Source organism: Eschrichtius robustus, chromosome 5 (genome assembly GCF_028021215.1).
Source record: "Eschrichtius robustus isolate mEscRob2 chromosome 5, mEscRob2.pri, whole genome shotgun sequence".
Taxonomy (NCBI): Eukaryota; Metazoa; Chordata; class Mammalia; order Artiodactyla; family Eschrichtiidae; genus Eschrichtius; species Eschrichtius robustus.
In genome coordinates this window covers 27,329,922-27,346,921 of record NC_090828.1, presented here as the reverse complement: position 1 = coordinate 27,346,921, position 17,000 = coordinate 27,329,922, and the positions used below count along the sequence as shown (strand labels likewise).

At 39.5% G+C, this 17,000-nt stretch overlaps 1 protein-coding gene across 3 annotated transcripts in view; it reads left to right on the top strand.

Annotated features, from left to right (window-relative positions):
• UNC80 (unc-80 homolog, NALCN channel complex subunit) overlaps positions 1-17,000 on the top strand; it is a 232,901-nt gene that overhangs the window by 37,363 nt on the left and 178,538 nt on the right. For 2 of the 3 annotated variants that reach the window (XM_068543795.1, XM_068543796.1), the window contains exons 8-14: positions 728-989; positions 1,962-2,096; positions 4,141-4,357; positions 5,330-5,470; positions 6,434-6,702; positions 8,045-8,413; positions 13,548-13,694. In XM_068543795.1, the coding sequence (XP_068399896.1) occupies positions 728-989; positions 1,962-2,096; positions 4,141-4,357; positions 5,330-5,470; positions 6,434-6,702; positions 8,045-8,413; positions 13,548-13,694 (1,540 nt within the window). The remainder of the gene's footprint in view (positions 1-727; positions 990-1,961; positions 2,097-4,140; positions 4,358-5,329; positions 5,471-6,433; positions 6,703-8,044; positions 8,414-13,547; positions 13,695-17,000) is intronic. The other variant, XM_068543797.1, reaches the window with a different exon arrangement.

Genomic DNA, 17,000 nt, shown 5'->3' with positions numbered 1-17,000 from the left:
GAACATTAAATAATGAATGTATTGTGTGTTTCAACTGAATAATAGAATTCCAGAATTCTGAGATTTTTTTAAAAATTAGTTTTGCTGTCTTATATGGATATATGACTTTAGAATTTTCAAAATGATTTCATTTTCCTCAGAGTATAACTTCTGTTTGTTTAGCACCTTGCAGTTTCCTTGGCTCCTTTACATAATATTATCAAACTGAAATTAAAATATCCCAATGAAGTACACAATATTATGCCCATTTCTATCAAGGTACAAGTCAACCTGAAAGCTTAGCATAAAAGAAACATCATGATCTGAACCTCATCTGTTTTTATAGACTCTCATCAGTGTCCACCACCCAAATTACTCACCAGCTATACCAACTGCATGATTCTCCCCCACCGACTTAAAACTCATGATTTTTAAGAAAATCCTTGCCTTCGTAGGCATTGTTCGCTCTGACTGAAATGCTGATCCGCTCTCCTGACCCATCCTCAACTTTGCCTGTATAATTGCTACCTATCCTTCAAAACTCTCTCAAATGTCTCTACTTCTAGGTAGTATCTAGCAAAAGCAAAATGAGTGAGACCAGTTAGGAGGACAGTAGAGTAAACCAGACAAGAGATAAGTGAATGAATAAATGACCAAATGAGAAAAGCAGAGCTATAAGCTACATTGTGCCTCCCCTTGGAATGTATGACTGCCAGGATAATCATGTTCTTTCTGCCATTGGGAACAGGGTCTCTCTCGTGATTCCTCCATGCCAAAGGTCCCGCTATGCCACCTACTTTGACGTTGCTGTTCTTCGCTGCCTACTCCAGCCCCATTGGTCTGAGGAGGGCACTCAGTGGTCTCTGATGTACTATCTACAAAGGCTGAGACACATGTTGGAAGAGAAGCCAGAAAAGCCCACAGAGCCGGATATTCCTCTCCTGCCCAGACCCAGAAGTAGCTCCATGGTGGCGGCAGCTCCCTCACTAGTGAACACACACAAAACCCAAGTAAGAGAAACTTGGTCCATTATCATTTGAACCAACAACTTCAGCCATAACAGATTCTTTTTTTCTTCTGTGCATCCAGCTCTTATTTATCCCAGTGCTGACGGTTGGATTGGTGGGTTACTCTGATGCTATTTTCCATCTTTTACTGCTGGATCCTTCTGCTGTTCTTAAGCATTTAATTGACCATTGAAAGAGGTGCTATCTAAATGTCTCTTACGCACAGTTATCTAGAGTAAGCCTCTGTTGATCCAGAATAATGGAAAATGGATCCTCTGGCTAATCAAAATGCTAGTTAATCGAGAGTTTTCACATATAAGTGTCAATTAATGATATTATAAAATGCATGACACTAGCATTTTACTGAACGTGATTTAACCTCCTTTGGCACAGCTCAACATTTTCCAGTGCCTCAATGTCATCATTAGCAATATCATTTTTTGATATATAGTCTTGTTCTTTATTATAGATGTTTGGAGGAATAAACTGAATGTGCACTGATGACATCCCCCTGAAAATCACTTTTTGATAAATGAAAGTCCTAATACCAGCTTGAATACTTGTTCTTTTCATCTTTTTCATCAATACCACATATTGAATATGTAGAGAAAAGTACGATTCACTGTGTGTTCCAGTTGTTTGGGCTTACTGAAATGTGATTTGGCTGTGTCTAAAAGACGTGTGCATATTCTGAAAATAAACAGGAGCAATATCAGAATGAAAAGGAAATATGCTCTGTTTTAGTAATAGATGATTCTGCCCAAAGTGAATATCTCCTCTGGTGAATCATTAAATGTAAAAACACTTTTTTTTTTTTTTTAATAGAAAGAAAAAAGAGATACCTGTCCCCTCCTTATTTTCTTAGCTTTCCTAAATCTGGAACTTTGTAGTCTCACTGTTGAAACTCCAAACAGAAGTTACAATTAATATGAAATATATCTCTAAGTCCTTGATCATTAATCTACCTTTATTAAGGATCTCACCATGAAGTGTAATGAAGAGGAAAAATCTCTCAGCTCTGAGGCTTTTTCCAAAGTTTCATTGACCAACCTACGTAGGTCTGCAGTCCCGGATCTTTCTTCAGACCTTGGCATGAACATTTTTAAGAAGGTGAGTAGAACCATTTATGGTCTTTGCATTTTGGTAATAAAAAAAAAAAATACACAGTGGGGCATGAGGTGCTTCTGATCATGCTGCAGAGTTGGGTGGGATGAGGAAGGGACTTCAGAACAGAGGTCCACTCCCAATTATAGCACTGGCTGGCAGCATGACCTTGGGCAGCATGACCTTGGGCAGCATGACCTTGGGCAAGTCCCTCCTTGTGCATGAGTACTTCCCATTCTACATGTTATGTGGGGTTGTTACAGAACTCAGTCCTGATGATGTGTGTAAAGTGCTTTTAGTAGTGTGGTTATGGAGATGGTTGTAGTAGCAGTAATGGTAACTTACATTTGTATGGCTCATTTTACCTAGCACTTTATATAAATAATTCTCATTTAATCCAATGAGATTTTTATTCTCCACCATTTATACCTAAGAAACTGAGTCTTAACTGCAGTTCTTAAAGTGATGGGATCATCATGGAACATTTATTCTTGAAGTCATCTCTGTTTTAAAGGCAACAGACAAACCAAGCTTTGTTGATAAAGTAGTAAATCCTTCTAACTGACCCCTAGGTTTACGACCATCACTTCCCTTTGTGAATGACAGTGTAGGTTTCCATTCAACAAACATTTATTGAACATCCATAAGAAGCTAGAACCATAAAGGTGGGAAATTAAAGGTGGAGTCTTTGTGCAAATAAACTGACTTGGGAGTCAATTGACTGGGGTTCAAATTCCAGCCCTACCACTTTCTACCCATGTGATACTGGCAAAATGATATTGGTTTCTTCATCTATAAATGGGTACATAATATACTTACCTCAAAAGGTTATGAGGATTGAGGTAATGCATGTAAAGTCTTTATTGTGCCTGGTACTTAGCAAGTACTCAATAAATGTTAATTATTATTCTCAAAAAAAAAAAAAAAAAAAGAAAGAAATGAAATGGGACTGAGCCTTAAAAACCTTATGTAGTCTTTGAAAGGTTGAGTTCAAACTCAAAACTAGGTCTTCTAACTAAATAATTCATGCTCTTATGAATCCACACTTCACCTCTCTATAAGTGAATGGAGCTAATCAAATAGAAAATAATATGTGTAGAATAATATATGTGTGATGGCTTATTTTTCTCTTTTGCAAAATGACTGGTTTATGTCAATGAGTAACACAGAATTAACAACCTATCTATGAACTCAGAGTGTTGCTACACAAGTAGTCCTCTGCCTTCATTGATGATGCAGTCATAAGCAATGGCTGCAGTTTTTCTAAAAATGTCATTCAGTGGGGGCAAAAGAGGTTTTCCATACTGGCTGCACATGAGAATCTCTGCAGAACTTTAAAAAATTCAAGTGCCCAGGCCTGACCCCAGACCTATTAAGTCACAATGGCTAAAGGTTAGGCCCGGACATCGATATATTTTAAAAGATTTCCAAGCAATTCTAAACTCTTAGTTATACTGGACCTTGAACTTATTTGACTGGTAGGAGTAATAGAGTTGCCTCTCCTTATGGACAGAGGCACACATTTGAAGTTGTTTGGCTGAAACAATGTATCTCAGTCTGGAGAAATGGAACAGAAAAAGACTGGCTTGTCCAAGTGATGACTCAGGGATCCTATACCCTAACCCAGGGTTTCTCAAGTTTTACCAAGCATCAGAATCACCTACAGGGCTTATTAAAACACATTGCTGGCTTCCCCTTTTGGGTTTCTGATCCAGTATGTCTGGGGTTGAACCTGAAAATTTGCATTTCTGACAATTTCCCAGGCACTGATGCTGCTGGTCTAGGAACTACACTTTGAGAACCACTCCTCAAACCCAACCCAGCAAAAAAAAACCCCAGGAAATACATTATCTTTTCCTTAGTTTCCTTCACTCTTTTGACACATTGTAGAAATTTCTTCCATCTCTACTGGATGACATTCAGTGACTTTCCAGGTCTCCTTTTCCTGAAACATTTCCTGTATTTTACCCCAGATCATGAAGCCCTTTGGGAAGCAGACTGTAACCTTGCCTTTGCCCTGTGCCTGACCCTTCATCTCTCATTTCTGTAGTTCAAGAGCCGCAAAGAAGACAGAGAGAGAAAAGGTTCCATCCCATTCCACCACGCGGGGAAGAGGCGGCCTCGGAGAATGGGAGTGCCATTCCTGCTGCATGAGGACCACCTGGATGTGTCCCCCACCTGCAGCGCATTCTCCTTCGGAAGTTTCTCTGGGCTTGGAGAAGACAGGCGAGGCATGGAAAAAGGAGGCTGGCAAACCACCATTTTAGGTGACCACAAGGACCTTCCAAAGTAGGGCAGAGCTTCAGTGACCTGTTTAGAAATCTGGATCTAGGGCTCCCAGGGAAATCTGGATCTTTCTTGAATAGTTTAGTCAAGGAATTTGGACCCAAATACAGGCTCCCCAGGACCAAAATAATGCTGTGTCTTCATAGCCAAAGAAATGCAGATTATTGAATTATGCAGCAATCCTGTATAATTAGACAGGTCATAGCCCTATTTCTTAGATCATTCTATAGTTCAATGATTTTATTTTATTGAAGTATAGTTGATATACAATATTGTGTTAATTTCTTCTGTACAGCAAAGTGACTCAGACATATATATATATATATATATATATGTATTCTTTTTCATATTATTTTCCATTATGATTTGTCACAGGATATTGACTATAGTTCCCTGTGCTGTACAGTAGGATGTTGTTTATCCATCCTATATATAATAGTTTGCCTCTGCTAATCCCCAATTCCCATGCCTTCTCTCTCCTACCCCACCCCCCTCCACCTTGGCAACCGCAAGTTTGTGCTCTATATTCGATCATTCTTGATGTGGACACATGGCCTTAGAGGGTTCTGTGCATTAACTTTCATTGTGAATCCAAAGACAGACTTCTCTTTAACTCAGATATTAAAAAAGGAAGATGTAAAGAAAAGAAAAAGGAGCTTTTTTTTTTTTTCTTTCTGGATGTCATATTAAGAAGGCCAGCTTAAAAACAAGAGCTGACAGCTAGCGGGGACCTAACAGATGGTTTCTGACATTTGGCTTAGATTGGGGCTGACCTTATCACAGGCAGCGTCATCAATCATCTCGACCCTGAATGTTCCCAAGGCAAGCTAGTCGGCTGTGCCTCACATACTGCCTAATGTCCCCTCACTATCACTGCTGTCCTTTGGACAGACAGAATCTTGGCAGAATCTTCAGATTTTCAAACCCTCTTGTGGTGCTCTTGTCCATCTCAGGGAAATTTAGCCGGCGGGGCAGCTCGGACGCGGCCACTGAGATGGAGAGCCTGAGCGGCAGGCACTCCCACTCTCATCACACGCTGGTGAGTGACCTGCCGGACCACTCCAACAGCCATGGGGAAAACACCGTCAAGGAAGGTGGGTTGGAGGCGGCCCCTGCAGGTGGGCGTCCAGGTTCTGTTTCCTGTTTTTACTCCATGTTCCATTTTCATTGTAATCTGGCTCCGTGGCTTTTCGAAAAATTGCATTCGTGTATTACATTGCTTGATAATTTACTTGTGAGCCATTCTTAAAATTTCCTTAGTAGCAAGAGCTATTGGATAGCACACTATGAACACCATGCCTCTCAGGGAAAGCAAGGGCAAGCCATTCATAGTTGTTTTCAAAAGAGCATAGACCTACAGGGCTAGGAGAAACTTGAGGGCATCTATGATGTCCCTCTGAAGGGCTTGTCCACTTTCTGTGGGAGGAAAGTCCCTGCCTTCCAAGGCCACCTATTCCCTTTCCAGACAGCTGCTATTTTGTGCTTTATGTGGAGCAAATGTGTGTCTCTGGATGGGATCCAAGATGGGGGTTTCTTATTCTGTGCTCTTAACCTATGAGCATAAATGTAGTCCCTCTTTTCCCTGGGCTGTACTTCAAGTATTTGATGACATCTATTAGTTACCACCACAAATTTATGTTCCATTATTCTTAAGCAAAGGAGAAAAAGAATCTTTCTTGTTTGCTGTTACCTAAATACACTAGATAAAACCAAATATTTTAACAGCTATTTACTTGTGGGGAATACTTCAACCAAACTAGTTTAACTATACCAGTAGGGTCTATCATCTAACAGTGAGTAAAATGCACCTGTTAGACAAAAAATTCTAGCCTGGGTCTCAAGGAAGCCAGTTAAGAATTCACATTTTCTATAGCCTTCATTGTTTATCAGATATTACATGACTTAACATCATGGGAGTTGAGAATAGCTTTGAGACTACTAGTCAAATATCTGCTAATGCTGTGATCGTGGTCATGATTTAAATAGTAGTATAACTGTCTAACATGATGTCATACGTTAATATGGGGAAAACTAAGACATCGCTTTCCTTTTTTTAGTTCGATCCCAGATCTCCACTATCACAGTTGCAACCTTCAATACCACATTGGCGTCATTCAACGTAGGCTATGCAGACTTTTTCAGTGAGCATATGAGGAAGCTCTGCAACCAGGTGCCTATACCTGAGATGCCACATGAACCCCTGGCATGTGCAAACCTGCCTCGAAGCCTCACAGACTCCTGCATAAACTACAGCTACTTGGAAGACACAGAACATATTGATGGGACCAATAACTTTGTCCACAGGAATGGCATGCTTGATCTTTCTGTAAGGAGCAAGAATTTTTCTTACTGAAGCTTGAAAGATATAGAATCTTTGGCCCAGTTTTTACAATGTTGGATAAAATGTGCATATAAATTCTTAGAAATGTTGAGCCTTTAAATGAAAAAGCTACCCTTTTAAAAAATATATTTATTTATTTATTTGGTTGTGCTGGGTCTTAGTTGCGGCAGGCAGGCTCCTTAGTTGCGGCTCGCCAGCTCCTTAGTTGAGGCACATGGCCTTCTTAGTTTTGGCATAGATGTGGGATCTAGTTCCCTGACTAGGGATCGAACCCCGGCCCCCTGCATTGGGAGTGTGGAGTCTTAACCACTGTGCCACCAGCGAAGTCCCTGAAAAAGCTATCCTTTTAAAAAAAAATTTCACAAGTGTATCACCCATCTTAGATGCACCTTTTCTTTTCTTTTTTTTCTTAAGCATTACATTAGATTTGATCTGATCTCAGAATATTTTTATAATCTAAAAACATTAGTGAATCCTGAATACACGTAGTAAATATATGTGTGTGTGTGTGTGTGTGTGTGCGCGCGCGCGCGCACGCTAAGTCCTTCTTTCCTAGAATGGAAGTAAAAAATTCTCAGTTTGTTTCATTTTGTTATATAAGCAGCATGACTATAAACCACCCATATAGCAGGAGAAAATGAATAGAAGTCCATTAAAACATTTAAACCTGCATTCTCAAGAATGCCTGTCTTGATTATGGTTATTAGCATATGAAAGGGTTGTTATATTTTACAAATATGTCACACAATTTTTTATTTCACATTAGGGAACCTGGCTCAGCAAATAATTTAAAATATTAAAATCAATAAAAGGACATAATTTAAACATGCAAATATTTTGCTTTTAAAATTGAATGTAGATAATGATGCAATTGCGAATGTGCAAATGTTCCTCTATTTTGTGTGTAAGGAAACCATTTCTCTTCACCCATTATTGGTAGAAAGCATTATTGGCAGGGAATTATAACACTTTGATTTTAAAAATCAGTTGAACAAGTTTCCATTTGGGCAAATAATTACTCTCCCATTAATTCATTATGTTTTGTTATCTCCATTAACTGTCTATATTATGGCAAGTCTTATAGTCCTTAAGTGAGATAACACACTTATACATTTTTAATCCCTTGGGTGATTTGTACTCTATATTAAGCACATACACAAGGTCCCAATGCAGCTTAATAAGATCATCTGAAAATCACCTGAATTATTTATGCTTAAGTGCATAGAACAGCCTAAAGGAAATGTATTAAATGGAATAACCAAATCTATTTAGGAAGAGGTAATTCAAGTAACTTAATCACTCTCAGTTTACTTTTGTCTTCCCCCAGGTGGTTCTGAAGGCTGTTTATCTTGTCCTTAACCATGACATCAGTTCTCGCATCTGCGACGTGGCACTGAACATTGTGGAATGCTTGCTTCAACTTGGTGTGGTGCCCTGTGTAGAAAAGAACAGAAAGAAGAGTGAAAACAAGGAAAATGTGACTGTGGAAAAAAGACCAAGTGAGGGAACGTTCCAGTTCAAAGGAGTATCTGGAAGTTCCACCTGTGGATTTGGGGGCCCTTCAGTTAGTGGAGCTGGAGATGGAGGAGGAGAAGATGGAAGAGGTGGTAATGGAGGAGGTGGAGGAGGTGATGGAGGTGGAGGTGGAGGAGGAGGAGGTGGCCCCTATGAGAAGAATGATAAGAACCAAGAGAAGGTATGACTGAACCACCTTTTGTGTCCTCTTGAAATGTTGTTCCTGATTTCTTTCCAATTCTTGCTTGCCAGCAATTTGTTGACTCAGAATAGCAGCTAGTCACTAGAGCAAGAAAGTGGTGAGTCTAGAAATCTCTTCATTAGGTTCTCAGCAGGCATTAGTAAAAACAGTTACGTGAAATTGTATCCTACATTCAAAAGCCATCGCCATCCAAGCAATGTTAGAACTAATTCCCTGGTCATGTTAATTCTGCAAGAGAATATCTCAGATACACTACATTGCCATAATTCTCAGTCTGCCAACAACAGTCTCTTTCTCAAAACTTTCAGGGTCTGACCTAATGGAGTGGCATTCTAGTCTTCTCAGGCTGCCAAAACAAAATACAATAGATTGGGTTACTTAAACTACAGAAATTTATTTCTCACAGTTCTGGACTCTGAGAAGTCCAAGATCAAGGTGCCAGCAAGGTAGATTTCATTCTGAAGCATCTTCTCTTGGCTTGTAGGTGGCTGCCATTTTGCTATGTGCTCCCATGACATCTTTTTTCTATGTGCACACAGAGAAAGAGAGAGCAAGCTCTCCAGTGTCTCTTCTTATAAGGGCACTAATCCTATTGTACCAGGACTTCACTCTCATGACCTCATTTAACCCTAAAATTTACTTCCCAAAGGCCACATCTCCAAATGCCATCACCCTGGGGGGTTAGGGCGTCAACATATGAATTTGGGGGAGATGCAAACATTTAGTCCATAATAAGCAGTATAATTTTCCTGAAAAAATTTAAATAAAGTTCTTTCTCTTGATTTAAGGAACATATTTTTAGGTAGCCTACTTCAATCACAGGTAAAGGGAAAGAAAGGGAAAATTTTTGTTTAGTTAGTTGGTTTGGAAGACTAGCCTTGGTTCTCTTATGTCTCAGTGTGTCACTTCCAGGTGTCTTTAGCTTTCTTATTACTGATTGTTCCTGAACTTAATTCCCTTTGACTTGACAACACCTGATTTATGATCTCAGTGCTTAACGTCAATAATTAGTTTTCTCTTTTAATTTGAATTTTAAATAAGAACTACTGCAGCTTAAACTCATATAATTTATGCTGCTTTCAATTTGGGGTTTTAGTTGGAAAATGCTATTAAGGAATTGAAATCAACAAGAGATTTGAATCTCTAACAGGTGACAATCTACACATCAGGCCAAGTGTTTAGAAGTATAAGATTTCACTGTACAGAGTTCTACCACCTATATATTATCTAGAATATAAATTGTTATTTTCTTGTAAGCTATCAGGTTTTTACATCTGAATAAGTGTTCCAGCGCTCTTTCCTCTTTTATATTTTTTTCTCCATCTCTTTCCAGTCCTACCCGATGCATGTTTAATGTGCATTTATCATCTCTGTTTCTTCCCTGATTGTCTACTCTCATTTTTCCCAATATTTGTGGACTCTGATCTAATTATTCCTGCCCCAATATTCTTAGGTTCCTGAACCTAAGCTTTTCTTTAGGATTTCTTCTCCTGCCTCAATCATGTATACGTTTTCCAATTCTAATAGACTCTTCTGGTACTTAAGGTCCCCAACTTCTTATGTTCCCAAACATCACTGAGGACAATCCAAGGATCCTCAGATCTCACTGTAGATGAAAATTATCTAAATGATGATATAGATCACAAGGGATTTGATATTGAATCCTAAGATCTAAGGAGTTATTCAATCAACAGTTATGTAGGAATTAACAAACAAATAGAAGTTTATAAGGACCAAATTTATAAACACAGCAAACAGTGAGATTCTTAAATATTCAATTTTTTTACCTGTCAATTTAGGTGGCCACTCAGAGAGAGGATAGTGCTATGTCATTATGTCATAATATTCAGGGGAAAATAGAAAGAAAAAAATTAAAGTTGTGAAATTTTGATAAGCTCTTATCAGTAAAGCTTAGATGTTCCCTAAATTGATGAGGGCTTTGTTATGTTTATGAGGATCTCTGAAGTTCATTATTAGAATTTTGTTTCTGTTTTGTTTTTGTTTTTAGCTCAAAAATTTCACCCAAGTAGTGGGGAGATTTTTTTTGTTTTTTAATATTTATTTATTTGGTTGCACCAGGTCTTAGTTGTGGCAGGCATGCTCCTTAGTTGCAGCTCCCGGGCTCCTTAGTTGCGGCACGTGGGCTCCTTAGTTGTGGCATACAGACTCTTAGTTGCGGCATGCATGTGGGATCTAGTTCCCCAACCAGGGATCGAACCCAAGCCCCCTGCATTGGGAGCACGGAGTCTTATCCACTGCGCTACCGGGGAAGTCCCCCAAGTAGTGTTTTCATCTACTTTCTTATTAAAGAACTGCAAGTCTCTTGCCTATTTAAAATCTAGATATCATACTAGAAACTTGATAATATAAATGCTACTTTAACCAAAACTATCACTTGATCAGGATGGGATTTTACAAAGTCAGATAATGTGTTCTTCAAAACAGCCACCAAAGATACAAATGTTTTGTAGTTAGTTCTACAAAATAATATTCTTTGTAATACAGAGAATTTATAAAATCATACCTGACCGTAGGTCAGATGCATTGTACTTGTGAGTCACACAGGTCTGTTCTGCCTCTATCCCATCTGTTATTTTCAGTGGAATCAGGAGGTTTATCTAATTTTGCAACCTAGTAATGCCAGGAGCATGCGGGAATTGATTAATTCAGAAAGGAAGATCTAATTTCTATTTCTATATTTGCCACTAACTGGTACTGAGAGCTTGAAATGTTATTTAATATGTGTCCTGATTTCTGGCTGTAGCTGGATACAACTTTCTGAATGTCTTCTACTACAGGAGCCAAAATCCCAAGGACATCTGAAGGTCCAAAGAAATACAAATAGATATTTACAAAAAGCTTTTGGAGCTAGGAATTTGCTTTAAAGGAACCTATGATATCAATAGTCTTTAAATGTATGTAAGTCAGTCTTCCAAATCAGCCCTTACCCAGGGTGACCTTTGGCTGTGCAGGCTGTGTACTCCACAAGGGCTCTCGGCTCAGGAGTCCAGACAGGACTGAAATCCAGTCTGAGCTCTGCTCACCAAGCTGTTTACCCAAGGGCTGCAGCTACTGAGAAGGATTCACCTTTTTCTCATTCATCCACCCAGAGGAGTGCCTTTTCTAATTTGCACAATGTTGCCCCCAATGGATAGCAGTGCCCCACACCTAGAAATAATAATTAACACTGGTTTTGCTATTATTACATGCCTTCCCTGTTTTGCCTCACAAACTCTGTGAAATACATATTTTTATGATTCCTATTTTGTAGGGCACAGAGTGGCTACATAGCTTGCCCAAGGTTATGGAGCTAAGATTTGAATTTAAAACATTTCTGAATTTGATATGTATGTATGTATGCATGTATAAATAAATAAATGTATGTATCTGTGTGTGTGTATGTATGTTTGAGTCTTCCATTTACAAGCATCTGAGCTGTAGAGTTCACAAGAAACAGACTCAGACAAGGAGATATGCGCACAGGAGGTTTCCTGGGGTGTCTGCTCAGGATCAACATCTGTGGGGTGCAAAAGAAGCAGGATGGGGCAGAGAGAGAAGTTGAATTGCAATGTAGTTGTAACAGAGACTTCAGCCCATCACACAGGGAGCTCCAGAGGTGGGATGGCTCTTCAAAGTAATCCCCGGGTGAAGTAAGGGAGCCCACTTTATTCCACACACCTCCCCACACACACTCTTTATGCTCTTGACCAGCCATTGGAGGCAGACTGCTTCCAGGAGGAGAGCATAACCTGGGTCAAGGCAGGTCTCTTTAGCTAAGGGCAATGCCTGGAGAGGGACTCACCTGAGAGCTGTCATCCATCAATACTCCCAGCAGCTCAGAGAAGGAATGTTCAGTTCTGAAGGGGGCATCTCTGGAGTCCAGCACCACATCCACTACATGAGCATTTGGTTAGAAAAAAAGGACCAATTATATAACATTAGGGGAGCAGAGAGCCTACCCCATCACATAATGAACAGCACATGATGTCTAGATAACCCCCATCCCTTTCACACCCTCCCTGCATTTGAGTATGCTTTCTACGTGGGTGGCCCCAAAGTTTATGTATCAACCTGAGCATATGAAGATGGAAAAGGCCTTCACAATTTACAGAGCAATTCTTATCCATTATTTCATTTGTTTGGCACGGTAAGCTGATGAAGTAGGAAGGGAAGCTATTAGGATCCTCGATTCACAGGTGAGAAAAATAAAACACAAAGAGATGAGTTCATTTACCTAACATCATATGCAATTAAGGAACGGGAGCTGGACTCTCAGGTCCGCGGTGGCTGTGTTGACAGCAGAAAGTAGCTAGAAGGACTGAGGAATGTTGGCGCTTCCTGAAGGTAACGGCACTCCCACGCCGGGATCTGCATCATTCCTTAGCAACAGCGTCCTTATGCTTCTTTGGAAATAATTCAAGGAAGTTCATTTTTCTGGAAGCTATGTTCTTCACTAAGAACAAGGATTAAATGAGTCAAGAGAGAGGATGATAACACTTCTCACAGTTCACCTCGGGAGGGCTTCCGATTTAGCCTGAAACAAAGAACCATGCTGAATATTTACAAATTTTTTGGTATATTCTCTCTTTGCTTGTGCATGAGTATTACAGTGTAGCGAAGGTATAAAATTAGAAAAATCCTTTGAAAATGTCAGAAATTGCCACACGATTTCATAGTTTCAGACTTTGATCAGTTCCAGAAATTTAGTAATAATCCTTGCTTGGTGATATTAGCAGGAGCCTGTGGATGAGGGTACCTTCTGGAAAAAGCTACTTGCCTTCATCACTGGTAGTCCAGACTGTCTCTAGACAGTTATTCTGATAGTGTAACGAGGATATGAAAGCATGTCTTCTAATAAAGAGGTCTGCATTCATATCCTGTAGCACTAGAGGGTGTTCAAAATGCATAAACATTTTCTTTCTCATAAGTCCGTTCAAGAGTTTTGAAAAGTTAGCTTGCCTGTGGAGCCCTTGACAATTCTATTTCCCAAATTGCAGGGGCTTGCTGCAAAACGTATAAACTTGGTTTAATAATAAAATAGAGTCTTAGCAGCAAAAGAATCTTAGTGACTAAATGAACAGAATCTTCTTGCTTTCTCGTTCATGGGTACTAGGATGAAAGTACGCCTGTAAGCAACCATAGGCTTGCTCTAACCATGCTCATCAAAATAGTGAAGTCTCTGGGATGTGCCTATGGTTGCGGAGAAGGACACCGAGGGCTCTCTGGGGATCGTCTGAGACACCAGGTATTCCGGGAGAATGTAAGAGAACTAAAGTAGATTCCATTTCCTCTTCCTCTTCCCTCCCTCCAAATTAGGAATGAGTCCTTTGACAATGAGGGTCAGTGTTCCCTGAAGAATACTGTATTTTGTAAGGGTAATTAATGCTGTCTTAAGGTGGGAGGATTCCCACAAGATATCTCAAGACATCTAAAACCCAGGCTTAGGAAAGTTTAATTGGGAAAACCACTTCTGCCTCCTGCCTGGGCAGGCCAACTCCCAATTGGCAAAAGAGTGTACAATTGGAACATGTGAATTAGAGTTTGAAAAAACATTGCAAAGATGAATACATTTAGCAAGCTTCTGATAGTCCGTGGCAAATAACTTTTTAATCACCTGCCTGGGTACTATGGAAGCATATGTTATATTAGAAAAAGGGATCAAAGTTTAGGACTTGGTTTGTTGTTCTTAGATATGGAAAATGGCCCTTATTGGGACAAAATAGGACTACAAAAGTAGCCAGTCATTTTCTGGCTGCTTTGTTTGAGAATGAACCTTGACTACTAAATATTTGAGATCATATCCCTTTGAACTGTGTGAAACTTGAAACTCTGCGCTCAGGCTTGCAAAGCATAATTCTGTAATGGAACATGGAAATGTAATTCCAGCTCATTTTCATTTGCCGCCACTGGTGACTACTTTTCACTTAAGACTTGAGCAATAACCCACAACAAGTCCAAACTGCAACAGTTGCCCTCATACATACTTTTGAACTGAAATAATAAGAAAATATTCCCTTAAAAATAAGGGGTCGATGCAAATTTGAGACCAGGAAACCCTTTGGCATAACTTAGCAGAGTTTTAGGATCATGTCAAAGTCTAATGCCAGCCCACTTTTCCTTGGTATTAGGTTTTGTCGTGAAATGTTCACACAGCCTTAGCATGCTGTGTTACTTTCCTAATCTATTATCTACCTATCTATCCATCTGTATATCATTCTCTTTCTTTTATATTCTATTGTGTTGTATTATATTAATTATTTGCATGTGGGAGTTTTATTCATAGTAATTAACTTCTAAATTCTGAAACTTGAAAACTTTGACCAAGATCTAGATTTTGAGGCCCCAAATTTTAAGAAATCAAAATAATAAGTAATAAGGCAGTAGAAAGCCGACATTGCCCCCATCTCTGCACATGTGTATGTGATTTTTGATCTTTGATTTTTATTCTATCACAGTATGAATAAATGCCTTCAAGGCTGAAACCACATCACTCCTCATGCAGAAAACCAATTCTATGAAATCAAAGACATTTCTTACCTCTACCAGATCAGGTCCTCTATACTTTTATTTTTTTAATAAACAGATTATTATTGCAACGATGTTCATCAAAGTGCCTAGCAATTCCAGCATGTTTCCTGGAATAGTCTAATCATTAGCTTGTAGTCCCAAATTATTGAAAGGGAATTCACTCTTTATATCTCTTGGAGAAGTTTAAAATATTCATTCAGAATCAAAATACGTATGGTTTGATATTCTGATTCTTGCTTGAACTTCTGATTGAACTCATTCAGACGTTCTAATAGCCTCTAAAGAGCAGATTTGAAACAATGCCTTTTTTGGTGTATTTTACAGAGAAGCAAGAAGTACTTTACAGGCTTCATTTTATAGCAAGAATCATTTATTTTATAAGAAAAGAAGCTTGCTTTAGAGCTAGCAATGAGTAACCTCTGGTTAACACCAATTTCCCAATCTTCTATGACCGAGTAAAGGAAAAATGGGAAAAAAAAAAAGTCAATCCACCTGACTTTGTGATACAGATGGAGAGACTATAACAAGGTCACACCAGGATGCCTATTGCTAATTACAAGTTTCAACCTTTTATAATCTTCCTTTTTCCTCTCGAGTTTTCCAAGAATCTTTCTCTGGGCCTTGATTTGTCAAAATGGTCATGTAACTTAAATTTTCTTCTGGGCCACCGTTAAGGCCCACCAATAAGTCCCAATTCTCAGGGACTGCTTTCTCGGGGATCTAACTTCCTTGCTTCTGTCTGATTGTCCAAATTTCTCTATCCTCCTTTAAGGTTGTCCTCACCCAGGCACCCCTCCCTTCTTTTTTTTTTTTTTTTAATTTATTTTATTTATTTTTGTCTGCATTGGGTCTTCGTTGCTGCCCGCGGGCTTTCTCTAGTTGCGGCGAGCAGGGGCTACTCTTCGTTGTGGTGCGCAGGCTTCTCATTGCGGTGGCTTCTCTTGTTGCAGAGCATGGACTCTAGGCGCGTGGGCTTCAGTAGTTGTGGCATGCAGGCTCAGTAGTTGTGGCTCGCAGGCTCTAGAGCGCAGGCTCAGTAGTTGTGGCGCACGGGCTTAGTTGCTCCACGGTATGTGGGATCTTCCCAGACCAGGGCTTGAACCCGTGTCCCCTGCATTGGCAAGCGGATTCTTAACCACTGCGCCCCCAGGGAAGTCCCCTCCCATCTTGATCTTTAGCTTTTTCCCCTCAACCCGGAGTTCTCTCTTATCATTTTCCCATTTCATTCCATTGTTAAGGACTTTCTTTTTTATGATGATCTTGTTCTCCACAAGATATCAACTAATCTCTATTATTGGTCATCTTAAATCTTTTTTCAAAGTAGGTGTTATCTAGATACATTTTCCCCAACAATCACTATCTAAACTATTCATGTGACTATTATATCATCGGAGAAATAACCACTATGAGGAGGTAAGACCCTGGCTTCTAATTTTGGCTCTGCTGTGAAACTTGGTGTATCAACTTGGGCAAAGTCCTTGACTTCTTTGAGTCTCAGTTTCTTCCACTGTAATATAGGGAAACTCTTCAAATCACAGAGAAAGTGTGAAAGTCAAATGTCGTTATGCACTTACAAGCAAGAAACACATTTTAAACAGCAAAGCACTGCACAAATGTGATTTTTCTCTCAATAGTAAGAGAGGGTTAGGGAGCCCCCTAAGGGTCTCAGATAGTATTAGCGCATTCTGTCTGTGGCCTTCTCAAACCAATGAAGGTGATTTTATTTGTTCTGATGGTGGGGATTACTTCCTTTTTCTTTGCTAGATGGCAAAATTATTTGCTGGATCATAAGAAATATATTTTTAAGTAGCAGGGCCTAGTGGATGGTCAATTGCTTTTCATATCCTGAAGACCAACTTCTATTTAAATACCAAACTTCCACATTCAGAAGCAGACACAAAAATCAACAAACTAGACTTGCCTTTATTTTATGCCTCTTTCATGTTTCAAAGATCCTTCCCTCCTGACCATATAAGAGGACTCTGGACAAGCACTTCCTACAGCCCCTCACACCATCCATTAAATCTACTTAAATTCA